General features: G+C 49.1%; 1 protein-coding gene across 2 annotated transcripts; it reads left to right on the top strand.

The window, feature by feature from the left end:
• tmtc1 (transmembrane O-mannosyltransferase targeting cadherins 1) lies at nt 1–27,456 on the top strand. 2 transcript variants are annotated; one of them, XM_077005252.1, is made up of 20 exons: nt 1–456; nt 3,255–3,432; nt 8,139–8,212; nt 8,574–8,753; nt 12,417–12,498; nt 12,609–12,712; nt 13,153–13,231; nt 13,316–13,426; nt 16,186–16,307; nt 21,316–21,483; nt 21,585–21,698; nt 22,195–22,338; nt 22,447–22,555; nt 23,653–23,755; nt 24,212–24,347; nt 24,452–24,596; nt 25,069–25,206; nt 25,471–25,593; nt 26,578–26,655; nt 26,887–27,456. In XM_077005252.1, exons 1-20 carry the CDS (start codon nt 164–166, stop codon nt 27,004–27,006), a joined length of 2,601 nt encoding a protein of 866 aa, XP_076861367.1. In that variant the 5' UTR covers nt 1–163; the 3' UTR covers nt 27,007–27,456. The 2 variants fall into 2 exon arrangements, with proteins under 2 accessions (XP_076861367.1, XP_076861368.1); XM_077005253.1 differs by lacking the exon at nt 25,471–25,593.

Raw genomic sequence — 27,456 nt, 5'->3', positions numbered from 1 at the left:
TACTCTCGCTCGCTCTCTCTCTCCTGACATTGCTCTCTTTACTCAGTATTCGCGCATCTCCAGCGTCTTTCCAGTACGGTGCGGCAGTGAATCGCACAAAGATGGCCAAGGATGCGTTCCCACTGTTCGACCGACGCAAGCACTGTGTGAGGAGGGGGCCGACATGACATCCACCAGCGAGGCGACGACAGCAGCTTGGCGGCGCTGGCCGGCCGCGTTCACGCCGGGCTTCAGCTGGCTGTGCGGCGGCGCGCTGGCGGCCGTGTGCGCGCTCTGCTACAGCAACTCTCTACGGGGAGAGTTCGTGCACGACGATGTGTGGGCTATTATCAACAACCCCGATGTCAGACCGGGTTCGAGCCTGCGGAACATCTTCACCAACGACTTTTGGGGCAAGAAGATGGCCGATAATACGAGCCATAAGTCTTACCGTCCACTCTGCGTCCTCACCTTCAAGTAAGTTTGTCTGCGCTCTCCCGCCCACATCCCTCGGCGCGTTCACGTTTCTGCGAGCGCGCGGGGAATGTTTGGATACTTTGGCGCATCTGGTTGAAAAGTGTCTTGTTGAGTGCGCTAGACGACCTACTGAAACCTTTTGCAATGTAGCCGCTTTCTCCGTTTTAAGTAAATGCTTTCCGTGTTTGACGCCACGGTACTTTATTTTCCATCAGATATTTGAGAGTCTGTCACAGACGGCGCGACCTGCTGCGTTGTTACAACGTAGTGAATCGTGCAAAGTTGCGTTGGAGTTCTTGTGTCTAAACTAGAAACGTTTTCCCCACGTCCACGCGTTTCCAGTCGAATAAAGATCATAGACGTGTTGACACGAGTAAACATAAGATTAAACTCAACGGTAGTGTAGATCTGGGATTATACCACTTGGTTTGTGGAGCGGAGGACGAACTGTGGTAAAACACTTGTTGCGCAGAAGTGTAAGGAGGGCCGTTATACGTGTTATTAGTGGCCGTGTGTGTGGATCCACGTCCACGAGTCACTACACACGCAGTTCTGATACATGCGGGCTCGTATAGCCAGGTCAGCCCTGGTGGATCAGGGAACTTGGTCGCCCGGGTGAGACTGAAGGGCGTTTCTGTGTTACATGACGCAACAACTGCTCTGTTCCACCAAAACACACTCGTGTGTGTGTGTGTGTGTGTGTGTGTGTGTGTGTGTGGCGCTCGCGAGGAAGAGGTTGAGATTGTCAGTGCCTTTATATCTAAGAATCGCAGTTAATACCTTCCAGCGTCAATAAACCTGGCTTAATTAGATCAATTACACAACGCCATGAAGTCTAATTATTCCCACCACTAGTATGAAATATTCGTTGTTTAGTTACATATATCAAGCCTATCATGTCTTTATAAAATGTTCTTATTGCAGCAGTGACCTTTTGTAAGATTATCGTGCAAAACGCAGCATTCAGTTCAGGACACTTGCCTCAGATTTAAGGACTCTTGCTGTCACGTTCCTCCTTCGCCCCTAAAGGGTCCAGAACCTTTCGGTCTCGGTGAGAACACCGTCAACAACGCCTGGCACTGTGATAACATAATGGCGTTTTGTAGGCCTTTTTTTTTTTTTTTTTTTTTTTTTAAGAAATGCCTGGCTTCCTGATATAGCCAGGTCCATGGGGATTATTTCATACTGCAAAATCTCCCTCTGACCAGGGACTCGTATTGTGTATAATTGAGAGACTATTATCACTGTATTTTAAAACCAAGGAAGAAGTGTGATCAGTCAGAGTCAGATTAGGTCTCCTCTACTACAGCTAGTGTCAGACCTCTGCCCTGAAGCACACCAGCTAATGGTCTGCATGTAGTAAAGAGACATAAGAAACATAGATCAGTAGCCAATGAGGCATTTGTATATTACATCAAATTATGAAGGTGTGTGTGTGCATGTGCATTAACATATGTTTTGTGAGCGAAAAGCAATACGCCTTGTGTGTGTGTGTGTGTGTGTGTGTGTGTGTGTGTGTGTGTGTGTGTGTGTGTGTGTGTGTGTGTGTGTGTGTGTGTAGAAAGCTTATTTGTGTGTCTCGGATCCTCTGCCTGGCTTGGCTCGAGTCTTTCATCTGGGCTTTGAGGCTGACAGCTTTTCGGAAGCTTCCTCCGGTGTTCCTCTGCTGTGGGGAACAGATGTGGGCTGAGCCCCGGTCTCCAGCCTGGAGGCGAAGCTCTAAACGGAGCTTCATCGCTGCTCCCAGCTGACCTGCTCAGCCATGTTCTCCCACCATGTTGTCCTGTTGTCCTGCGGGGGTTGTCGGGTCAGCGCTCCTGTCTCGCTCTCGGGCCTTGGCTGGATCCATGTATATAGGTTGGCGTCAGGCACACAGTTGTCGCCCTGTCTCTGGAGCCCAGCGCACTATAGTCATTTATTGTTCGTTTGCTGTTTCTCTCTCTCTCTCTTTCTCATATTTCCATCCCCATTTTCTTCCTTGCTCTCTTTCTCTCTCTTGGTCCCAGTCTCTCTCTCTCTCTCTCTCTCTCTCTCTCATGCTCTGTCTGTCTCTCTCTCTTATGCTCTGTCTGTCTCTCTCTATGCCCTAGAGGAAATGTGAAGCCAGCACAGCACTAAATGTCCAGTGACAGGTTCTCTCTCTCTCTCTCTCTCTCTCTCTCTCTCCCTCTCTCTCATGCAGTGAAGGCATTAGGTGGTAGGTTTAGAAGTATGCCTTCAAGTGTTCCAGGCAGTCATTCAGCTTTGGCTCTGGGAAGTGCTGCTCTGAGTTCTTAAAGTCTGAAATCAGTCATTAGGTACATTTAATTTCCTCTGCACTGAACACACACACACGTGCACACAGAGAGCAGTCACTCAGCCTGCCACTGGACCTTATGCAGTCGTTGGGTAATTGCTTGTAACCCTCTGTCCTGCTCCTGTCTGTCTCTACCACCGTCTCTCATTACCCGCCCTGTCGCACTCTCACTCGGTCACTCTGATTGGCTGAGGTGTCCCAGGGCGTTTCCGTGGTGAGCTTATGGTAACGTCTTCTACTGTTTGCGAGATCGTTTGTCAGTCACTGTCCTTTCTTGCGTATCTCCTTTTCCATGTTTATAATAACTTCAGTCTGTTACCAGAACATGGATTCTTTCAGTTTTGACAGTTTAAAGTCATCCTGATTGCAGTGACTCACATAAGCCCCAACCTCTCTCTCACTCCCTCTCTCTCTCTCTCTCTCTCTCTCTCTCTCTCTCTCTCTCTCTCTCTCTCTCTCTCTCTCTCTCTCTCTCTCTCTTTCTCTCTCTCTCTTTCTGCAGACTCAACATTCTGCTGGGTGGCATGACACCGTTCTATTTCCATGTGGTGAACGTGTGTCTGCACTGCACGGTCACGTGCCTCCTCATGCACACGTGTGAGCTCTGCGTGTTCCGGAGCACACGCCCAGCCTTCCTCACCGCGCTCCTCTTCGCCGTCCACCCCATCCACACGGAGGCGGTGAGTTTTCCTGCACTGCCCTGGCTACCGCGGTGATACTCCCTGGGTCTGCCTTCATCTGACCATTGGGACTGGATGGGACTGGATGGGACTGGATGGGACTGGATGGGACTGGATGGGACTGGATGGGACTGGATGGGGCTGGATGGGGCTGGATGGGGCTGGTTGGGACTGGTTGGGACTGGTTGGGGCTGGTTGGGACTGGTTGGGACTGGTTGGGGCTGGTTGGGGCTGGTTGGGGCTGGTTGGGGCTGGTTGGGGCTGGTCTCTGCTGCACAGCCAAAGGCAAAAAAAGCCAAATATGTACACATCTGTTCTTCAGTGCTGCAGTGCAATAAATTATTGCACTGATTTCTGATCACCAGTTTTATGTGTGTGTGTGTGTGTGTGTGTGTGTGTGTGTGGACACATGCGTAGTGTTCGATGGGTGTGTTAGGGGAGAAGGTGTTGGAATGAGGCCATGTCTCATGAGACAAACTGATCGGTTCCAAGTAAACACCTTACGTCATGAAATGGCATGAAACATCTGACAACTGCAACTTATTATCTTTTACGTAAATGAGATCCACACACAACAAACACAAACACACAAGCAGATGCCAGAACCAGAGTCTGTATCTGCCTGCCCTCAAGTTTCCTCAAGGGTTTTTCAGCTACTCTGCAGAGGCATGTTTGCGTGTTCACACACATACACACACCCCAATGTCGACAACAGTATAATTCCTCAAGTGCTTGATGTACAGTGTAAAAGCTCTTGATAAACATGCCACAAGCCATAAAACATGGTGCCAAATTACATTAGATGAGTCCAAGCCAGAAGAAAAGTGCTTTTGCCTGTGTGGCCACCCCCTACCCTAGCCCTGCCTCCTGTCCTAGCCCCGCCTCTTGCCCCACCCCCTGCTCCTTGTTTTATAGAGCCCTCAGGAGACACATAGTGGGAGCCGCGAGCCGGACGTTGGCTGCCGTTGCTATGGGAGCAAGGGCATCACTTTACACTCACGTGGGGTTCCTGGGCCGTCCTGAAAAGGCCCCATGGACTGGGTCCAATGCACGGATGGACACACACACACACACACACACACACACACACACACACACACACATGGTAGAACGTGCTAGCCTAAGCATGAACCCTGGTGGCCATCTGTCCTGCTTCCTGCCCGGCCGTTCCCACCTCTGGCACCGGCGGCGTGTGCTGTGCTGGCCGCTTGTGATGACGTCATGGCAGAGGAACTCACACCCGCTCAGTGGCTCCTGCATTCAGAGAGGGGAGTGGGGGGGGATATGACCATACTGCCTCTATACGTTCATGATTAGTGTGAGTGAGCATGTGTGTGTTTCTGTGAGGGTGGGAGCATGCAGGCCCTCTGTCCTCGCCGTAGGTCCCCTCTGTCCTCGCCGTAGGTCCCCTCTGTCCTCGCCGCAGGTCCCCTCTGTCCTCACATTCAGTTCACCTCTGTCCTCGCCGTAGGTCCCCTCTGTCCTCACATTCAGTTCACCTCGGTCCCTCTGCAGGTCCCCTCTGTCCTCACCGCAGGTCCCCTCTGTCCTCGCCGTAGGTCCCCTCTGTCCTCACATTCAGTTCACCTCGGTCCCTCTGCAGGTCCCCTCTGTCCTCGCCGTAGGTCCCCTCTGTCCTCGCCGTAGGTCCCCTCTGTCCTCTATACGTTCATGATTAGTGTGAGTGAGCATGTGTGTGTTTCTGTGAGGGTGGGAGCATGCAGGCCCTCTGTCCTCGCCGTAGGTCCCCTCTGTCCTCGCCGCAGGTCCCCTCTGTCCTCGCCGCAGGTCCCCTCTGTCCTCGCCGCAGGTCCCCTCTGTCCTCGCCGCAGGTCCCCTCTGTCCTCACTGCAGGTCCCCTCTGTCCTCGCCGCAGGTCCCCTCTGTCCTCGCCGTAGGCCCCCTCTGTCCTCGCCGTAGGCCCCCTCTGTCCTCGCCGTAGGTCCCCTCTGTCCTCACTGCAGGCAGAGTTTGGAGATCCAAAGACTCTGCTGGCGTTCCTGCAGAATTAGATAATTGTCTGGAATGAGAATTGCTGTGAAAAGCTGAGGTGTTAATTTTTATAATCTGAAAGTGGGCGTGTCCATGGCCTCCAGGCTCCAGTGTCTGGGGCTCAGCGAGGGACACTTCCTCATCTGATGAACAGCGTGTCCGTGGTTTCCCTCCACCGCTCCCAGAGCGCGGACCACACTACCTCCATAGCAACATCACGGAGGCGCCGTCCGCTGAAGGAGGCCGTCCTGCATCGGGAGGTCCCGCCCCGTTTTACCCCAGGAAGTCCTGATTTATCCCCTCCAAGAAAAATGGAGGTGGCAGCACTCTTCATCTCAAGATGTCACAGCAGTGCACCATCATCACCAGTGATGGCCAGAGAAGATTTACGTTCTGCTCCACACCGACATTTACTGTGATCTAATCTGTGGGATGCCTGAAACGCACCTATTCCACGGAAACACAACCGAGTTCCTCCGAATTAAGGACACCAACATTTACATACAGATGTGAAGCGTTCTGTTCTGCTCACACTGTGGGTGATCCCATTTAAATCTCACAACACTTACTGAGAGTAGCTGGGACGTCAGGATCTGTCCAACTGTAAATGGTGAAGAGGTCGTTTCATCTTGTTCTGTTTGAGGAGGACCTGCCTGGAGTCTTGGCTCTGTGTTCTACTGGCCAGCTCCTCTACTCTGTTTACATTATACATAATTATTCACTTGTAATAAATGAATCATTTGTTAGTTATTGTCCCATTGACCTTTCTGTTACTGACGGAATGTTGTGGAATATTAAATAAGCCTACAAACAGATCACTGCTGTCCTGTGTGTATCCTGACCAAACTCACATGTTCTCTTGATATTCTGCATTATATATAACATAGAATTATGCAGGCCAATCTTTAAGTTGCATCATTTTGTTTTTTACTTGATTGTAAACTTTTCAAAGGATATCTAATCACAGTGTGGTACTGTAGTTTCACTACTGATTAACAGGCTTTCACAAGTGAGACCAGGAGAAGAGACTTTAATTCTACCAGGTGCATTTTGTGTCTTGAGTGACACAAAGCTGAGCTTGTCTGGGGAACGGTGTATTGCTTTAAGGTTACTGGCTGGCTGAGGAAGAGGATGACTGTTGCATTCAGAGCACGTAGTGTGTAAGAGGGAGTGTTCGGCAGGTGTGTGTGCGCGCGTCTTTACACTCTCCATCCCCAGTGTGTGGTTTGTAACGTTTTTGGCTAAAGCCTGAGTCCGAACAGCAGCGGGGTGTGTGTGTGTGTGTGTGTGTGTGTGTGTGTGTGTGCTGTGCTCCTTGGAGAGGCTGTCCTCCTCTTTGACATGCTCCTACCTTCTGAGGTAAACTGTGGGAGGAAGCAGAGAGGTTTGGAGGGCCAGGCTGCTTGGAGCGGCTCCTGCTTTAAGGTTATGGGCTGGTTGAGAACCGAGATGACAGCTACCTGCAGAGCACACGGTGTGTAAGCAGTGGTGCACAGCAGGCCTGTCTCCGCAGGGGGTGTCTGTGAGAGAGAGAGAGAAAGAGAGAGAGAGCGCGCAGCCGTGTGGAAGTCAGCTGGTGGGGGGAAGGGCTTTAGATCCCTCCACATGTTGAGAGTGTGTTTTAGAATCGTTTGAACGCCTGTCCCTGCAGCAGAGATGAGGGGGTGAAATATGACAAAAACCAAGGGGAGAGGGAGAGGTGAGTGTGAAGGGGGGGGAGAGGTGTGTGTGTGTGAAGGGGAGAGAGATGTGTGTGTGTGTGTGTGTGTGTGTGTGTGAAGGGGAGAGAGAGGTGTGTGTGAAGGGGGGGGGGGGGGGAGGTGTGTGTGTGTGTGTGTGTGTGTGTGTGTGTGTGTGTGTGTGTGTGTGTGTGTGTGAAGGGGGAGAGAGTGTGTGTGAAGGAGAGAGAGAGAGGTGTGTGTGTGTGTGGATGAGAGAGAATGAAGGAGAGATTAACGTTTGCTCGTTCTTTTTATGTAGATTGTCCTCATTTCTTGATTTCTTCATCTTTCTCTAACATATTTGTATAATACGAAATATGTAAAACATATATTTATAATATTGTGTCAATACTTAGAATTTCTTATTATAGAAAATATTAGAAAAAAATACACCTCATCTCTTTCTCAGTTAATTCTCATGCATGCGAGTCCTATCAGAGTCGGCCTGCAGGCATCCACCTCCCCCACCACGGATGGGGACACGCGTCCATCGTCTCCTCTTTGACCTCTACCTCAGGATTGTTGGTCCAGGTGGGGGGGGGAGGGGGGGGGGGGGGGGGGGGGGGGGGGTCCTGCTCACACTCAGGTTCATGGCTGCTCAAGCCGCCATCACTGCAGTATTTCACATCTTGCCCTCAGAGCCACCGTCAGAGGTCAGGTCGGGTGTTCCTTGAAGGTCTTTAGTCAGAGAAGCGTCATATGCTTCTGAAAGGTTTAACACACACCTCACTGATACGTGGAGACTGGTGCCATAAATCCACACGGTGCTGGAAGACACGCTCCTGCGTTCCTTTAGTGCCTGAGGTTGTTAAAGTTGGCCACAGTGATTCCCATGGATTTTGTTTAGCAGGTTTTGCCCTTTATCGGCATGTTTAGTTTGGTGTGCTGCCTGTCTGAAATCGCTGACCTGGTTAAGACACACATGTAGCACAACCCTGCTGTTAATGTGTGTGTGTGTGTGTGTGTGTGTGTGTGTGTGTGTGTGTCTCACAGGTGTCTGGGATCGTTGGGAGAGCAGATGTGCTGGCCAGTATGCTGTTTCTCCTGGCCTTTCTCTCCTATATTAGGTGAGAATATTCGCTCCTCCTGTCTGCCCCCCCCCCCCCCCCCACACACACACACACACAAACATACACACACACACAAACATACACACACACACACACATACATACACACACACGCACACAAGCTGTTTCTAGGTTTCTGCCTTCATTTTAGAGCAAATTTCCAGGCAGCCTTGAATAGAATGTTTTTTTCCCCTATTCTCAGTGCATGTACTCGTGTGTGTGTGTGTGTGTGTGTGTGTGTGTGTGTGTGTGTGTGGTGTGTGTGTGTGTGTGTGTGTGTGTGTGTGTGTGTGTGTGTGTGTGTGTGTGTGTGTGTGTGGGTGGATGTTTGGGTGGGTGGGTGTTTCTCTCTCTTGCAGGAGTGTGTCAGCGTGTGGTACAGCAGACTCGTTGCCCTCGACAACGTCTCCTTGGTCTCTGGTGCTGCTGTGTCTGTTCCTGGGCACCTGTGCCATGCTTGTCAAGGAGACGGGTGTCACTGTCTTTGGAGTGTGTGTCCTCTACGACGGCCTGGTCCTGTGTTACAGACCACTTTACCCGTACGTGTGTGTGTGTGTGTGTGTGTGTGTGTGTGTGCGCGCCCTATATGAGTTTCTGTGCATTTTCCTACCACGTGAAGGTTTAAATTTGCATGAGTTTTTGCATTAATGAGGTCACATGGCGAGGCCTTGATCTTGCCCGGGCTCCATGCTGATGAGTGGTGTGGGGGTGTTTGTCTCTCCCAGCATGCACCATGCTAACGTTTCCTGTGCCAGGCGTGAGGCTGTGTCCTCATGCCGAGTCACACATTAGAGGTCAGTCTATTCCTCGCAGCCATGGACAAATAGTGTCCCGTCCCTTCAGAATCGGCTCTGCAGTTGTTTTAGATCCACAAGCTGAAGTGTGTTTAAAAAACGAAGAATTACGACACAAGCTTTCAGTGACTCCCCACAGTCGTGGGGGCACCGGGTCATTTTGAACTGGGACTGGATTACCAGATAGGGTGCTGTGTTTTGGAGTTGAGTGTGTGTGTGTGTGTGTGTGTGTGTTTTGGAGTTAGTGGCGCCTGTGTGCAACCCCCACGAGTGTCGTCACCATCTCTCTGGAACGGAATGGAGCGTAATGGAAGGGAATGTTTATGGAGAATTCCTCCAAAGGGTTTAGCGTAGCGATGGACCATATGCTTTCAATCCTAGGCCCGTCTGGGAGGAGCCAGGGATGACCACCCAAGTGAAACCTGGACGCTAATGTTGGCTCCATTCTCATATTTGCAGACAGAGAGACACAGACAGACAGGGAGAGAGAAAAGGGGGGAGTTACAGGAGTGGAGGGAGGTAGCTATTGATGAACAGAATAGTTCTTCCTGAATGATCAGAGTTAACTGTCTAAAGCCACGTTCAGCGGGATCAGGCTGGTTAACCCCTGGTGCTGTGTGGTGGAAGGACTTTGATCTGCCTTCATTTGTTGCAGAACTCGGCTGGACTGCCCAGATCATGTAGTTCAGAACAAATGGAAAAATGTGACATTTTAAGAAAAAACACACACACAAAAAAGCATTTATTCACTTTAAAGGTAGATCTTCTCTGCTGTGTTGTGTAGGATCAGTCAAGGGAAGTGTGGCCTCTAAAGCCGAGAAATCAATAATATTCTAAATGTCAGACACAACGCTGCATCCATATTGGAGAACCGGCATTCAGTTTAAAGTTCTAAATGAGTATTCTTCATCTGCTTCACTGACATTCTGGTTCAGCAGGCCTTCCAAAACTGTCGTCATAAGACCATAAGTTGGCCTTTGCTTTCTTCTTTTAGAAAAAAAAACTTTTAAGTATTTAGACTTAAAGACTTGGAAGCTTGGAGCTGTCCCCATAGAAAGTCTTTGGCAGGTTTGTTCTAGAGGCTGAGTGGATGGTAGCAAACCAGTGATGGCTACCAGCGAGTTGTCCAGTGATGAGCAGAGCACTCACTGTAGTAGCCTGCACAGAGCAGTCTGCCAGAGAGACACTCACTCACTCACTCACTCACTCACTCTGCCTGTAATGGCAACCAACCAAGCCCCCCCGCCCCCCCCCCCCCCCCCTTACACCTTTCTCTCTCTCACAATTATTTGCGTCTGTTTTGCTCCAGGATACGTGAAATGTGGCTTGTTTGCATGCAGGCTGAGGTCTGACTGAGTGATTGACTGTTTGAAGCTGGAGTGAAAGTGACTGGGTTATTATGGACTACCCGTAAGTCCACAGGAGCTCAAGACAGGAGGAGATGCGTGTTTATTACAGTGTTGCACTTTGATTCTGTTTGGGAACATTTTTCTAGCCGTGTGCACAGTCATGGTTCAAATACAAAGATAAGGATTCAGGTTTAGTAAGAATAACATGCCTTGACTCATTTTTACTGTTACACACACACAAACACACCCTACTCTTCAGATTCTGGGGGGTCTGCAGAGTTTGTTGTTTCTGATAGACAAGAGGTTGATTCAAGCAGAAAAAGGAAAGGTTTGATAGTTTTAGCTGTTTGGTTCCAGACGTCTTGGCTTTTTTATTGTAGAATGACCTTCCAATACCAGCTTTGAAGCCAACTACTTAAATAGGCTCTTCTGGTGGAAGCTACAGTGTTATCAGAGGATTATGGAAACCGTGAGTTTATAAGGTAAATAAACCACTGTGAGTGGCTCTGTCTGTGTTGTAGGCCTTGTTGTCTGCCCCATCAGTTTTGGGTGGTGTATTTAAAATGCTCCTCTGGAAATTGGAATGGATCTGGTGGTCCGTGTCTGAGGAGCAGGAGAGCTACGTGGAGAGAGAGAGGAATGCTAATTCATTAGCTCAGGCTCAGAGGACCCACAGCCTGGAGAGTATCTGCTCAGGTACGGATCATTCATCAGAAATGAACAGGTGTCTTTGGTGAAACCAGCCAGCACAGCTCTGCACATACAGAATCCATCCAGCAAATCTGCTAAAAGTCCAATTGATGGTTAATGCAGTCATGAGAGTTGGGATACAATGTACCACAAATGCATAAAACGTATTACATAGTGAACTGTAATGAAATGATATTCATGTATTTAATAATTAATCTTAATGTAATTTAGAATGTGATTTGTTGGTACCATATTATAATGGCATACCCAGCCACACACACACACACAAAAACACACACACACACACACACACACACACACACACACACACACACACACACACACACACACACACACACACACACACAGTGCTACAGAGGTTGTGTTTGTGTTTTAGAAAAGCCTATAAATTATCTTTATTTACCCTGGGAAGGGTAACGCGTACACACACACACACACACACATATATAGGGGTGTGATGGACAGAAGGAATAATGAGTGTTGGCAGTAGCTGTGTGTGTGTGTGTGTGATGAGTTAGATGGAGTGACTCTGGTGAGCTGTATTAATATTACATGTGTTCACCGGCGCTGCTGCAATATTAACAAGGATCACAGTTACGCACACGCGTTCCTGACCGCCACACGCAGACGTGCAGACGACGATGCAGTCGTGGGGGCAGTCACACTGGGCTGAGCATGTGCAGGTCCAGGATGTTGGGCTCTGGATCTTGGGTCCTATCCTTCAGTTCTCACCCCCCCAACCCCCCAAGTGGCCGTGTCAGAGGCACAGGGAGGGGCAGAGACGTGGGGGGAGGCGAGACTGGGCAGTATTTTAGCAAATGTCAGCTGTGCAGAAGCTTTGTCCCTAGAGCCTCACGGGGCCTATGGCAGACGACACACACACACACACACACACACAGTGATTAGAAGAAGCTCTCTCCTGTGCATTAGCAAATCAATCACTGGTAGTGCTGAGAATTGTGGGATGGCTTCTCCTGCCGGGTCACATTCATCCAGCTTGTCCTGTCCCAGCTGTCAGAGTACATTAATATTGAGTGTAAATGCCACGCCCTTAATGTGCAGCTGCCTGCCCTGTGCTTGGGCTGGCCTTATGTTGGTGCGTTCTCTGCGTGCGTGCGTGTGTTACTGGGAAGGAGTGTAAGCTAGGAGGGCAGTGTGAAATGCAGTTAACCAAGTTAATGAAAGTTAAATTGGGCGTAAGAATGAACAGACAGATATCCACGGAACAATAATTGCTAATGAACATTTTGATTAATTGCTCCGCTCACACAGAACTCAGTAGCTGGTTCTTTCGTGGGTTCATTAAGAGAGTCGGTGTCCGTCTGCTCATCCTGTTGTGTTGGTTCAGGCTTCTGTCATGGTCCAAGTGGAGGGAGCTGATCCGAATCTCCCAGCCCTTCATCAAACGGGCCTGTGTGCTCTCCATATACGTAAGTGTGTTTCTGCTGGTCTTGCTTGACATGCACACACATTGGGTTTTTCTTCTTTTTTTTTGAGCTGTGTGTGTGTGTGTGTGTGTGTGTGTGTGTGTTTCCTCTAGCTACTGCTCATCTTGTCTGTTCGCTTGTGTCTCATGGGAGGGTCCATGCCTCTGTTCTCAGAACAGGACAATCCAGCATCCTTCTCCCCCTTCCTCCTCACCAGGCAAGCCACACACACACACACACGCGCGCGCACGCACACACAAGCGCACACACACACACACACACGCACACGCACACACAAGCACACACACACACACACACCCTTCTCAGTCTGTCTCATGTAGAATGTAAAACCGAAGCCCATGTCCTCATCAAATGACATAGAACATGTATCTTTATCCTGGTTATATGGTAACCAGTACCCGTATTTTCATAAAGCACTTAACTCATGTTCTCATTCATGAGTGTCCAACATCAATGTTCTTTTACAGCATCATTATAGAACCTGTGTCCTCATAATGTCCCACCTGGCACATCTGCAGTCAGCTGGCTTTAGCTAGAACCTGTGTGTTCATACAGCATTATCTAGAACCCATATGGGTTTCCTCTAGAAGCCGTATCCCCGTGCGCTTGATTCACAGCAGCTGTATCTTCGTTCAGGTTCCTCACCTATTGCTATCTCCTGGCCTTCAACGCCTGGCTCCTCCTGGCTCCTGTCATGCTCTGCTACGATTGGCAGGTGAGACACCTGGGCACGCATGGTGGCGAGGGGCGGGGCCCGACTCTCTGACCTCCTCACAGCTGCTGACGGCTGTGGTTACAGGTGGGCAGCATCCCATTGGTGGAGTCTCTGTGGGACGTGCGCAACATTGCCGCCCTGGTGCTGACACTGGGTATGGTCGCGCTCTGTCTGCACTGTGTGAGATCGTTACAGGTGAGTGGGTGCGCACACACACACATACACACACACTCTCACACACACACTCTCTCTCTCACACACGCACACACACACTCTCTCTCACACACACACACACACACTCTCTCACACACACGCACACACGTGCACACACACTCTCACACACACTCTCTCTCACACACACACACACACACTCTCACACACACGCGCACACACACTCTCACACACACTCTCTCTCTCACATACACACACACACACACACACACACACACACTGCTCTGCGAGGATCCCTATATATGTGCACAGCCTGCAGTGCCTGGCACTACTACTATGCTAGAGGAGACGTGTCCTGCCAGTGGTGATGGTAATGAACAGCTTCCCGTCCTCCTGTCTCTGGGCTCCTGTCATCACGGGGGCGTAGACTCTCCCACCCACTTTCCACCCACTTGCCGGGTGTGAAGGCTGGATCCAGGAGCCTTTTAAGGATCCTGTCTGTGGTCTGTGTTTATTCCTCATCTAACAAGGGCAGTGAGAGGAACTGTATTAAGGACTCAACAGTAGAAGGAGAGGAGACGTGAGGCGTTAAGGATGTTGAACCCTGGAAGGCACAGTGTTCTGGAGCGACTTTCAGCTGTGCTTGTGGAGGCAGTGAGGTGTATTCTCTGGTTAAAAGTCACAAAGGACTTGCAATCTGCTGGCTGAGCTGAGTCGGGTGCCCCTGTGCAGGGGCGCTGAAGCCTGGTGCAGTCCTGGGGCTTTGGGGAGCGTGTCCTGGGGCTTTGGGGAGCGTGTCCTGGGGCTTTGGGGAGCGTGTCCTGGGCCGTGTGGGGAGCCGCTCGGTGGGGTGTAGGTGTGATCGATATTTGTTTGCATTCTGGCTGCGGGGTTTTCTGAGCAGTGATGGGGGAGATGCTTGCTCTTGCAAAACTGTTAGCCAAGAGCTGCTATAGAGTGTTGTGTGTGTGTGTGTGTGTGTGTGTGTGTGTGTGTGTGTGTATGTGGAGACATGTACTCAATCTATTGGAGAGTGAGTACATGGGTTAACTGGATGAGTAGTCCAAACTTCTCTCTCTCTCTCTCTCTCTGTCTGTATGTCTCTCTCTGTCTGTCTGTCTGTCTGTCTCTCTCTCTCTCTCTCTCTCTCTCTCAGGGCCCATAACTCCTTCTCTCTCTCTCTCTCTCTCTCTCTTCCTTGAATAATTCATAATCTGTGCCTGGCACAGGCTGCCAGCCACCAATGTCAGAAAGCTGTCAGTGTGTGCGTGTGCTTGTGCGTATGAGAGAGAAAAAGAGAGAAACTTGTCACTCTTTTCTTTTACATGTACCTTAGGTTAGAAATTCATTTTCAAGTTGTTTCCCATCGCTGGCAGGATCAGAGTTCATATTCTGATGATAATTTAAATGCGATTGATTCTTCATTCTGTAAGTGTCATATGTAGTTTAAGGGAATTGCAAAATGACACACAATTTTTCTGTTTCATTTTCCAGCAGGGAAATGAGAATTCTTACATTTGTGTACACACACAAACACACACTTTGTGGCAAAGTGTAGGGTTGTTAATGCAGACATCCTAGGTGCTGGGAGAGGACATTGATGTGTCCAAAGTGAAAGGGTTGGAAAGGAGGAGACAGAGACGGCTGGAGAAGCTTCTGGAAGGTTCCTGCCACTCATCTGTCCTGGTGGCATTTTGGGATGGATTGAAGATGACCTCATCCTGTACTGCCATGGCAACAGATGGTGGCTGGCACAGGCAGGTGGACCGTGTTCTTCCCAGACCCACCGTTATGATGCAAATGCCCCAGCACTGCATCTCTAATGCCACACACACTACTCCCTCGGGCTTTAAGCACGTCTGTGTGTGGAGATCTTTGCTTAGTACTCATCATATTAGGGTGTGTGCACTTGCAATTACGTGTGTGTGTGCCTGTAACAGACTTAATTTCATTAACGGTGTCTCACGTGTTCTTGTGTACCATGGACAGCTTGGTTGGTTGTATAGAGGGGCTGAGAAGCACTGAGCCCATCTTCTGAGTGGACCTCACTCCAGCAGGCCAGTCAGCTGCCGCCCCACCAAACATCTTGCTGAGGATCATGGTCCTTATATCATTCATTATTTTTCAATGCGAACATGCTTTGTTGGCTAAAAAGATCCAAAAAGACTGTGTTCCTTAAACCAGTCTTCAGGAACCACGAGATGGTCCACTTGTCTCTGCTGTAATTGAGCATCTGGACACCTTTTTAAAAGCTTGGATCAAGTTGGGAGTGAAAATGTGAACTGACTGGTTGGCTCCAGGAACTGTGCTGAGACGCTTTAGACATGGTGGGATTAATGCAGTTGATGACTCATCCGTATACAGCGGGGGTGCCCACTTCCTGTCCTGGAGAACTATCATCCTGCCACTGAAAGCCGTGAGGGTGTGAGAGGTTGGAACGCACTTCTGCGGGGCAGTAGATCACCAGGAGCTTGGTGCAGGAGCTGGGTCCAGGAGCTGGGTCTTCCTGACTCTTGTCAACACCTTCACAGCCAACATCTCTAGTTGCTGAGCCTGACATGGACCTCCTGGGTGGAGGAACTATGATTTCTCATTGCCTTGAATGTTCTGTATTCTGTATTGAATGCTTATGTTTAAGAAAAATTTATATCATGGTTAAATATTGTTAACTAAGTACAGTTCTTTTCAAACCTTTTGTGTGACTCTCTTCTCCCCCCCCCCACCTCTCTCTCTCTCTCTCTCTCTCTCTCTCTCTCTCTCTCTCTGTCTCTGTCTCTCTCTAGAAGGTGGAAGGCAGAGAGGTACTGGTGGGGATATTGTTCCTAGTGTTCCCTTTCATCCCTGCCACTAATCTGTTCTTCCGAGTGGGATTTGTGGTGGCTGAGAGAGTCCTCTACATGCCCAGGTTTGTCTGCATGTGTAATTGTGTGTGAGGAACGTGATCTATCACCAAACAAAGTCCTTGAAATCCTGCTCCCCCCCCCCCCCCCCCCCCCCCCCCCCCACACCTGTACTGCTACGCCCCCATTGTCCCTCCAGGCTGGTGTTTCTCTTTCAGCATCATCAGATGTCCTTTGTTTTTATTCATGGCTTCCCTGTCGTGTCCTGTGTGACACAGTTACTCAGAGTGCCGTCCTACGGGACGGGCGGCGTTTTTAAAGCGGTTCTTCTTCCTCTCCGCAACCCATCCTGCGCCCCGCGGGGCGTTCGCCTCTCCTGTCTTGTGCGGCGTGAAATCGGGCACTTGGCTTTAGCAAATCTCCTGGCGGCCCCCGCTGCAGCCCTCTACGCAGGGGGTGACGTGCTGCTGATGGCACAGGGAAGTCTGGCATCGCTCTGCCACGCTTCCAGGGACCACAGATAATGTGCGGGAACAAAGTGTAGCCCTGTACTGTTAGTCTCCAGCTTGTGTGTGTGTGTGTTCTTTCGTACATGTATGATTGTGTAAGAGTGTGATGGTTAAATGCTCATTTAAACAGTGAAGCATGACTTTTAATTAAAGGTTGAATGAAGGCTTTATCTCACTGGCTGTGATCATTGCGATGCTCCTTAAACACAGTCACACTTTCGCTGCCTACTCCCCACCATTTCGACGATCCCCATTATGTTTTAACAGAGGCCTGGCTCAACTAGGTGTGTTGATTGAATCAGCCCCACCTGACTGGCTTCTTGCTTGAGCAGAAATGGTGACTGCTGCACATTTAAAATCTTCTTGTGATGCAAACGGTTATCACTAGGGGAGCTTGACTCCTCAGTGCAACTCTGCAGTGCAAATCGCAGCACAACTCTGGAAGAGACACTCTGGGTTAGTCACCATCTATAGGCCTCCTACAAGCATCGCACGTTTTTTATGGATGGAATTGATGGCCATCCTTTCTTTCATATCCACCCAATCAGCATCGCTGATGCATTTAATGTGCATATTGACCAGCCTGAGAACAACACCAAGGCTCCTTATTGGCTCTTTCGGACTCCGAGGCCACGCCTGCTCAGTGTCACATTCTGGGGGTCTCGGAGGATCTCAGTATGTTGACTGTTGTTTAAAATTTAGCTTCTTCAGATTACTTCATGTTATTGATGTGTGGCCTAACTAAACACCAAGACCATATGTGTTTAAGTAAAGATTAGATGATCTCACAGGAAGTCTTTTCATGGATAAGATGACTACGGTACTTACCATGTATCTGAGTCATCTGGTGTTCTGCTGGATAAACTAAACTCTAAACTGATCCGTGTCATGAATGTGCTACACCAGATAAAGATGAAATGATTTTAAGCAGGAAAAGAGCTATTTGGGAAAAAACTGAGCAGTTTAACTAAAAAAAAAAAATACAGACGTGGTAGCACTTCAGATAATTTTGCACTAAATTTGATGATATTTTCAGCACTTATCCTGAACAATGTATGTGTTTGTCAGTACGATGTTGTTTGTGCTGGGATTCAAACCCCTGACCTTGGTGTTATTAGCATCATATGCAATCTGAGTTTCCTGGTGGTGCACAGAAGCAGCAGACAGGCTGTTAGCACTGGCTGTTGTGTCCAGCAATGTCTCCATCTCTCCTTGTGAAGATAACAAGGTTCAAATGTATTAGTGGTCCCCATAACACGAGCGAAAAAGGGAGAGACTTCAGATGATGGAGCTGCAGTCTGGACGTTTTGAGTATTCTGTGCGGGCGATGTTTAAGTAAACCTGCTGTGTTCCGGCCTCTCCTTCCTAATGAGGCCAATCTGCTCAGGGGGCTTTTTTAATAGCCTTCTCTACTGTCAGGTTGGCACTTAACAGTGGAATTAATGTAACTGCTCACCCCATGCAATCTGGATACATGCGGAAGCCCATCAGTTACTAATCATTGTAGAGATCGGCCCAGAGTGGTCAGTCCGATTGAGTGGGCAGATACACCACCGCTCAAAAGTTTAGGATCACAGTGAAATTTTGTTTTCAGTGGAAACGCCCTTAAGATTATGAAATAAAGCAAATTAACAGGACATGCAGACTTTGTCAGAGTCAGAAATCTTGATTGTAATGAAAATGATGACTGGGTTCTTCAAATTTTGCCTCCATCAAAGAAGCCACCTTTTGCCGCACTTACAACCTGGCAGACTCCAGGCATTCTAGCTGTGAACCTTTCGAGGTAATCTGATGAGATTTCACCCCATGCTTCCTGTAGCATGTCCCACAACATGGATTGACTAGATCAGGGGTCACCAACCTTTTTGAAGTTGGAAGCTACTTCTTGGATACCAATTATTGCGGAGGGCTACCAGAAAGAAAGTTGTTGAGCGGGGGGGGATTGGGTTCATGTGCGCGTGTCAATTGCTAAGCGGGAAGACCGCTAGCAACCGCGGACAATCGCTAATAGCAGCAAAAACATAAACGATGCAGCGCTTTGGTGCATGGCAATATAGTGAGCTGTTTTTAAAACAAGCCCGCGGGCGACTCATAACGTCCTCGCGGGCACCACGTTGGTGACCCCTGGACTAGATGCAGTCTTCCTCCGTACCATACGGTCAAGCTGCTCCCAAAACAGCTCAATAGGGTTCAGATCTGGAGACTGAGCAGGCCACTCTATTGCAGTAGGAATACTGGCTGACTCCATATTTCTTAAATATTGCTGACACAATCTGGAGATGTGCTTGGGGTCATTATCCTGTTGCAGGATGAAATTGGCCCCAATCAAGCGGTGTCCACGGGGTATGGCATGGTGTTGCAAAACCTTGTGGTAGCCTTCTTTCTTCAAGATCCCTTCCACTCTGTATAAATCTCCAATTTTACCACCTCCAAAGCATCCCCAGACCATCACGCTGCCTCCACCATGCTTGACGGATGCCATTAATCATTGGTCATGCATCTTTTCATTGGTCCTGTACCTCACAAATGTTCCTCTGTTTGATCCAAAGACCTGAAACTTGGACTCATCTGTCCACAACACCGTCTTCCAATCTTCCAGTGTCCAATGTCTTTTCTCTTTGGCCCATCGCAGTCTTTTCTTTTTATTTGCTCGTATGAGTTATGGCTTTTTCTTGCCAATTCTGCCATGAAGTTCAGCGTCCTGAAATCGCCTCTCGACGCTGGTGTTTGATGGGTTCCATTTACTGCAGCTGTCGGTTGACAGGCTGTGAGGCGTATTTATCTTCTTGTACAGTTGTGCATCGCCCCCCCCACTCCTTTATCTGTCCTTAGAGCCAGTGTGTGTCACTCTTCAAAGGGAGTAGTTAACAGTATCATAAGATAATTTCAGTTTCTTGGCAATATCTTGCATGGAGTAGCCTTCCTTCCTTAACACAACAGTGGACTGATGGGTCTCTAAAGAAAGTTGTTTCCTTCTGGTCATTTTGAGCCTGTAAGCAAGCCAACAACTGCTGATGCTTCAGGTACTAAACTAACCTAGAATGTTGCGCTCCCTTTTATGCTCACTTGTTAGCATTACGTTTTTCAGCTGTGAATCACAATTGAGCAAGCGTGTCCTAACAACCATTCAGCCCAATAACATCCTTAACTTGGACTGGCGGCTATAACAGGAGATTTAGGCAGAGGACTGAGAATTGATGATAATAGGACTATATGCAAAATAAGCCTCTGTACAAAAATAGGCTTTAATACAAACATTTTTATTCTTATCACCTGATACACTTAAATGAATTGTGAAATGGACAGTATTGTATGGGAATTGCATGAAAATGAGTTTTTCTTTCAAAAAGAGGGAAATTTGCAAGTGATCCTAAACTTGTGAGCGGTAGTGTACACGTGCACACACACACACACACACACACACACGGTTCAGCCAACAGCTATGATAGGAATGCCAGCCATCTCTGTCACTCTGCGACAGTCTCTGCTGTGTCTGACTGCGTGCGTGTGATGGAGGTGAGGATACTGCAGCCCTGTGGTACTGTAGCTAGTGTAGTATGGTAGCTAGTACCGACGAGCCCTGTGGTACTGTAGCTAGTGTAGTATGGTAGCTAGTACCGACGAGCCCTGTGGTACTGTAGCTAGTGTAGTATGGTAGCTAGTACCGACGAGCCCTGCGGGACCGTGCTAAAGGAAGCTTGCTCCAGAGGGTCCGAGCTTCGTTGAGGTCTCTCTCTGCAACTTTGGTTCACACCATGCTGTCCACAGCGTGGGAAAATAAGCTGTCCTGTCCCTGGAAGGTCTATCCTGTCCCTGGAAGGTCTATCCTGTCCCTGGAAGGTCTTCTCCTTCGTCCCTCATGTGTTTCTTGTGTTTATCTTCATATATATTCCAGAAGGGGAATATGCAGTGCGAAGCCTGCTTGTTAATACACAAAGACACATCACACGCCTCACACGTGCATATGAAAGCTTTTTATAGTTGCAGGGCGTTGAGGTTTAACTCTTGCAAGTCCTAAATTCAAACAGAACCCAGAACTTGCACAGAACACTCGCGCGTGCTATTTGAGGAACACACCGCGCTCGCTCTGAAGACCGCTCTATTTCTGTCTGCGGACTAACGGGCGTATGACCTCAGGCGAGGAGGAACTCCATCTGGTTCTTACGGACTCGGAAGTGTTTGAATCCCCCTGCTGTCCGCAAGCCGTTCTTCACACAACAGCGCGAGAGCGGTTTCACTTTTTTGCGCTTCAGGTGGGAAGAGCACACAACTGGAGCCACTTTACTCCCTGCTGACTTAGCCCAATATTTCAATCAGTCTTTTATACGGTGAATCTGTCTCTCTGTGTCTCTAAACTTCAGTTCAGTTGGCTGTTGCTTTATTTGCATGAGTGATGCTCACATTTGTAATGGAAAAGCTTTGATGAAGAAATGAACATGTTAAACGAAGGGTAGAATAACCAACAATACTACAACCGCTACCAGTAATCGTAATAACAATAATAATAGTAATGTAATAGTGATGATAATGTGGTGATATGGTCTCCCTCCCTCCCTCTCTGCAGTATGGGCTACTGTATTCTGCTGGTGCACGGGCTGCACAGGCTGGGCGTGGCGGTGGGCCGGTGGGGTGCGGCCGCTCTCACTGTCTCCACTGTGCTGCTCGTCCTCCTCTTCTCCTGGAAGACCGTGCAGCAGAACGAGATCTGGCTCTCCCGAGAGGCGCTCTTCAGGTGCGTGTGGGTGGGGTGCAGGGACTCGGGGAGCGCTTGGTTGGGGCTGGTTTTGTGACTGGAGTCTGGGTAGTTTTCACTGCTCTTTATTCCCCCGTCAGGTCTGGTATTCAAACGTTACCTCACAATGCTAAAGTTCACTACAACTACGCTAACTTCCTGAAGGACAGAGGTCAACATGAAGAAGCTATTCACCACTATAAAACAGCCCTCAGGTGAGTGGGTGTGTGTGTGGAGTGGGAGGTGGTGTGTGGGTGTGGGTGTCATTGTGTTTGTTTTGGAAATACGAGTAGCCCGGTGGAACAGTCTGGCACTGTTGTCGGCCTTCCTGTTTTCCTGCAAAGCTTTTTCATGATGTATGTGATTAAGAAGTGGAAGTGAGTGTATTCTACCTGCATTCTCTCCCCTCCCTCTGGCTTACCAGTTAGTGTTTTAAAAGTGTCCTCATGGTGCTGGTCCATCACTGTTGAGGTGGTTGAGTGGGTGTAGTTTGGCATCTCTAGTGGGAGGTGTCTGGTTATCATCCTGAGACTGGTGTTCCTCTGAGCTGTGAGGCAACCTGATGAAGCATCCACAGACTCTCGACTGTCACAACCGTCACATTCAGAGCGACTCGGGACGAAATGCTTTGTGCCATCAAACTTACTGTCCTTATTATTTTTGCTGACCCTCTCTCTCCTGCTGTTCCTTTTTCTCTTTCTCTCCACGTAGGTTGTACCCTCGCCATGCCAGTGCCATGAATAACCTGGGCACGCTGACCCACAGTACTGAGGAGGCAGAGCTTTACTACAGGAAAGCGCTGGACATCAACCCTCAACACAACCGAGCGCTCTTCAATCTGGGCAACCTTCTCAAGTAACACACACACACACACGCGCGCTCGCCACTGCATAGCGTTTGATTCTACTAACAATACCGGTATTGATGGTTGTGGTGGTGACGATGATCATGGTGATGATGCAGGTCCCAGGGGAAGGAGGAAGAGGCTGAGCGAATGCTGAAAGAGTCGATACGCTTTGGCCCGCATTTCGCTGACGCCTACTCCAGCTTGGCCTCTCTCTACGCTGACCAGGTTGCGCTCTCTCTCTCTCTCTCTCTCTCTCTCTCTCTCTCTCTCTCTGTCTCTCTGTCTGTGTGTCTGTCATGTTCTCATTCCCCACTGTGTCTGTCTCTTTTGTACTACCCTGGCCTTCTTGTCCGTGTTAAATCCTGCAGTGACCTTAGAGTGTACTTTTATTTTCTTCTTTAATCGTTTCAGTCAGGGTCTCTTACTGAATGAGCTTTTAAGGCTCTGAGGGCGTGTCCAGGTTTAGTAGCTTTGGTTACATTAAAATAAGCCGTGGTGTGATTGCTCTTTTAGCCCACTTTGTCAGAACAAGTGTGAATGTCCCTTTCCAACTAAATGAATGCTGGTGCAGTTTGTTTGAAGTATGAGCATCATACAAACCAAATCCACGTAAATCAACCACACACACACACGACGTGATGTCACGAGGGGGCGTGCTGTGGCTTGACCAGTGTCCACTGAACACGGTTTCCATTCCGGTTCGGTACGGGCGTGGGAACCAGCGCTGTGTTAGCAGCGTACCTTCTCTGTGCAGTGGAAGAGCTTCTGGCGCTTTAACGTCTTCCGTCTGTTTTGACTTCTTCATCCATTTGATCACCTCTTGCTGTGTTTCCAGATGGTAAAACCACCACCAGCTATGAACACCAATTAGAGCGTTAAACCCATCTTTGCTACATTAGTATTGCTACATTAGTATGTTTTGACCTTAGTTGGCATTTCACGGTGAGGCCTGAATATGTTTGAATGTTGATTGATTGTTGTCTTGTTAAACTGATGGACTAAATAAATATTGGTTTTAAAAAACTCTCTCTTCCCATCTGTGTTCTCTTTCGCTGTCTAAAATCTGTCCGTCTCTCTCTCTCTCACTCTCAACTATCAGTCTCACTGTTCATCCTTTTGATTTATACCAATGTGTATACCAACCACTTCTATAAGTAGGTCACTGTTTATGTATATCAATATTTCAGTTGTGTGTGTTTGCACTGTAGTCCTTGCTGTAGCTGTAGATTTTATATCTGTTTTCCCAGTCATGACTCCAGCGTTTATGATGGAGAGATGCGATACTGAGCCATTCTGAAGAATGTGATTGTATTTTGTTGCAGAAGCGGTTTGTAGAGGCGAATGAGACCTACACTAAAGGCATCGACAACTGCCCTGACAGTTCCGACCTGCACAATAATTATGGCGTCTTCCTGGTGGACACAGGTCAGAGACACAGCCTTCAAACCCGATCTGGTGTCTCCCTCCCACCAGACCGCACTCACAATGCCCAGCTCAAACGCCCAGCTCAAATGCTCAGCTCAAATGCCCAGCTCAAACGCCACACTATAGCTTCCAGCCCTGAATTTGTGTTCACTGGTAATTAACCAGCTGACGTAACTGTGATCATTCTTTCTTACCCGACCCTTTGGTAAAGGAGGCATGGAAGCCTGTAATTTCAGTATTTGTCTGATTTGAGTATTTCTTTTGTGTGACATAAATGAATGATACTTGGTCCCAAAATCAGGATTTTGAATTTGAAATGGGGATCTGAAGATTTCTAATTTGTTGTATTGCTTGTCAAAATTGAATCTTCTAGTCTTCTAGTTTATACAGAGTGAATGTAAAACCCTTTTCTTGTTCTCCTCTTCTCTCTTCTCTCTCTCTCTCTCTCTCTCTCAGGCGATGGTGAGCAAGCAGCCATTCACTACCAGCATGCAGTGCGGTTGAAGCCGTCTCACTACGTTGCCATGGTGAATCTAGCTCGGTTGCTGCGCTCTTCAAACGGAAGCGAGGAGGCGGAGCTGTGGTACAAACGGTGCGCAGTTAACACGCCCCTTCCACACGCAGCACAGGGACACGCCCACACCCCACGTATGAGCCTGTGTGTGTGTGTGTGTGTGTGTGTGTGTGTGTGTGTAGGGCGCTGCAGGTGGTGCGGAAGGTGGAGATCCTCACTCCTTTGGGTGCGCTGTACTACAACACGGGCCGATATGAGGAAGCCCTCCAGGTTTACAGAGAAGCAGCTTCACTGCAGCCAGACAATGCGGACGTCTGCCTCGCCCTGGTGAGACGTCTGGGCCCCGGCCGGGCTCTTCTACACAGGCTCTTAATAGTGCATACACAACAAATGTGAAAACAGTGTTCACTGGTCTGTAATTTAATGGTGAGTTTCTGGTGGGAGCTCATGTTGTCTGGTTCTCCTGGTGTTGGGGGAGCGTCCACAGACCCTCCTCTGTCACAACCATCACAGGCAGAGCGACTCGGGACAAAAGTCTTTGTTCTGTTTGATATACAAAAGATAACAATCCTCTCCTCCCTCCCTCCCATCTCCCTCTCTCTCCTCCCTCTCCTCTCCTCTCTCTCCTCCCTCCCTCCCCCCTCCCTCCCCTCTCTCTCCTCTCCTCTCTCTCCTCCCCTCCCACCCCTCCTTCCTTCCCCTCCCTCTCTTCCCCTCTCCTCCTTTTCCCCTCCCTCTCTCTCCTCCTTCCCTCTCCTCCCCTCTCCTCCTTCTCCCCCCCCCCCCCCCCCCCCCCCAGGCCCAGGTCCTGGCAGTAGCAGGCCGCTCCACAGAAGCAGAGAAAATGACCCTGGCCATCATATCTAGGAGCAGCAGCTGCATTGAGTGTTACCGCCTGCTGTCTGCCATCTACAGCAGGCAGGGCAACCACACCCAGGTGCAGCATTACATCCACTTCTGCACGTCCAGTACATGAATAAGGCCTAATGGTCCCTAAGCACCTGCCGTGTTTGAGTTAACGGGAACCTCCACCTCCCTCTGCTTTGTGCTCTCGCTAAGAACAGAATGAATTGTGGGAATCGTTTTCTCTTTTCTTAATTTTATAATGGAACATTTAAGCAGCAAGTCATTCAATTATTGCAGGCGCGCTCACAGACAAAAAGAGGAATTAGTGTGTTTTATTGGGGGGGGGGTGTTTCAGGCACTGGAGGCTCTGGGTAAAGCCCTGCAGCAGAGACCTGCAGACCCTGCAGTGAAGGCGGAGCTTCATTTCTCCATGGGCAACCAGCTCAGAGAGATGAACGAGCTGGACCGAGCCTTTGAGGTGCATTCATCTCCCCCCCCCCCTCTCTCCCTCACTCACTCACTCTCTCTCGCAACTTGTCTCATCACACCTCTAACCTCTTCCCTCTGTTCATGCCCTCTTTCCCTCTTTTCCTGTCATCTTTATTAATGCCTGGCTTCCTTTCGTGCTTAACTGTTGAAGTCTGCCGTAGCTGGTAGGAACGCACCGGTTCAATGTGGAGGCGAGCAAAAGTCCTGTGTTGTGGAGAGAGAGTGAAGCTCACCTTCAAAACAAGCTCAACGCCATTGCTGTGCGATGAAGGGTGACGGGGTGTGGGAGGGCGTTTGCATCAAACAGACGTTCTCATCATGGTGTCTCCTTCCGACTCCAAAACAACCACGTTCTCCTCTTACCTTAGCCCTCAGCCAATCACAGCTCGCTCCACTGGGCTGTCTGGTTATGCCCCGCCCAGCCCCAATCTGCTTCGGCTGGTCTGAGCTGGTAATCCCTGCTTGGTTCCTGTAGCTACAACTCTCTCTGTAGAACTTCCCTCTGCTCTTGGACCAGCTCCAGGCCTCCCACTGCCACATGGCCTCTCGTTCACATCTGAGCGTAGTCGAGCCAAGTTGAGCTGGTTTCTCTGGAAGGCTGATCTTCTCACTGGTTAAAGTGCTCAAATAGTAATCAGAAGGTTGCTGGTTCAAGTCCCAACATTCGGGACTTTTGATCTTTAATTGTTCAAAATTGTTTTCAGTCATAAACGTTGTTTTGGATGAGTGTCTGCTAAATGCTGTATATGTTTAAAGCTTAACAACGAAGATATATTTCACTCCACCAAACACTTCTGAAGTCAAGACAAACATTAAATGACTATTTATTAAACAAGTTTCTAGTCATTAATGAAGTCATAAAATGAATACAAACCCCAAGTCTGATGAATAGAGATGACAAAAACCTTGATATCTTTTTGCATGTGTTAGTAATTTTACTGAGCTTGAAACTATCGTGTATGGTCTTTCACAGAGCTATAAACTCGCAGTTGCACTAAAGCCTGATCAGTCCCAGGCCTGGATGAACATGGGTGGAATACAACATATAAAGGTAGGAGCGCCGATCTCACACTTGGAAACCACCGTACTTGAACATTATGGGATGTATTCCGAGACCACTCGGCAAGCACGATCACATTACACCAACGCTGATCATGTCACATCGTGGCAAAGGTGCCATGACAACCAACACTGCTGTAAAAATCCTCTTTGCCCCAGGCCTGTAAGGAGGGACAACCTGCACGGTGCGTTAATCGTTCTTGCTTTGCTGGGCCGTTTGCAGGGAGACTACACGGCGGCCCGAGCGTACTACCAAAGAGCCCTCCACCTGTCTCCTGGCTCCCGGCTGCTCAAGGAGAACCTGGCCAAACTGGACCGGCTGGAGCAGAGGCACCAGGACTGAGGGGCTGTGGACGGGACTTCTCCAGGACTTCTCCAGGACATCTCCAGGACACCGCAGGACGGGCGGAGGCTGTAGACTGGGGAGGGGGTCATTCGATGGCAACGGAATACCTGTAAGAGATCTTGGCTTAAAAGGGTTAAGAACAAGTCTTTTGTGGCAGGTTGGCCTCAGTGCTGCAGTTGACACTAGGGGTTGTATCATGGCGGTCGAACGGGTTACGTTCAGTAGCCCCGTTGACTCGTCTGAAAACTCCTCGTGGTCCGACCCGTTTAAGCTTTATCTGATCTCAGATCAGAAGGGAGCAGTTTTGAGAGGATGCCCTGCGTTACAGTGCAATTAACCCCTGCCCATTTATGCAGATAAGCATCACACTTGACTTGATTAATCACTGTGCATATATGCAGAAGAGCAGGTGTTCCTCCTGTCCCAGCACGGCTCTTCACAGAGAGA

The sequence above is a fragment of the Brachyhypopomus gauderio genome, chromosome 5 (assembly GCF_052324685.1).
Source record: "Brachyhypopomus gauderio isolate BG-103 chromosome 5, BGAUD_0.2, whole genome shotgun sequence".
In the NCBI taxonomy this organism is placed as follows: Eukaryota; Metazoa; Chordata; class Actinopteri; order Gymnotiformes; family Hypopomidae; genus Brachyhypopomus; species Brachyhypopomus gauderio.
This window is presented reverse-complemented; position numbering and strand designations above follow the sequence as displayed.

Coding starts and splice junctions, on each gene's coding strand:
- tmtc1 (XM_077005252.1), top strand. CDS start 164: ATGACATCCACCAGCGAGGCGACGACAGCAGCTTGGCGGCGCTGGCCG. Junction 8,754..12,416: donor TGTTACAGACCACTTTACCC/GTACGTGTGTGT, acceptor GTGTTGGTTCAG/GCTTCTGTCATGGTCCAAGT. Junction 26,656..26,886: donor GTGGAATACAACATATAAAG/GTAGGAGCGCCG, acceptor GGCCGTTTGCAG/GGAGACTACACGGCGGCCCG.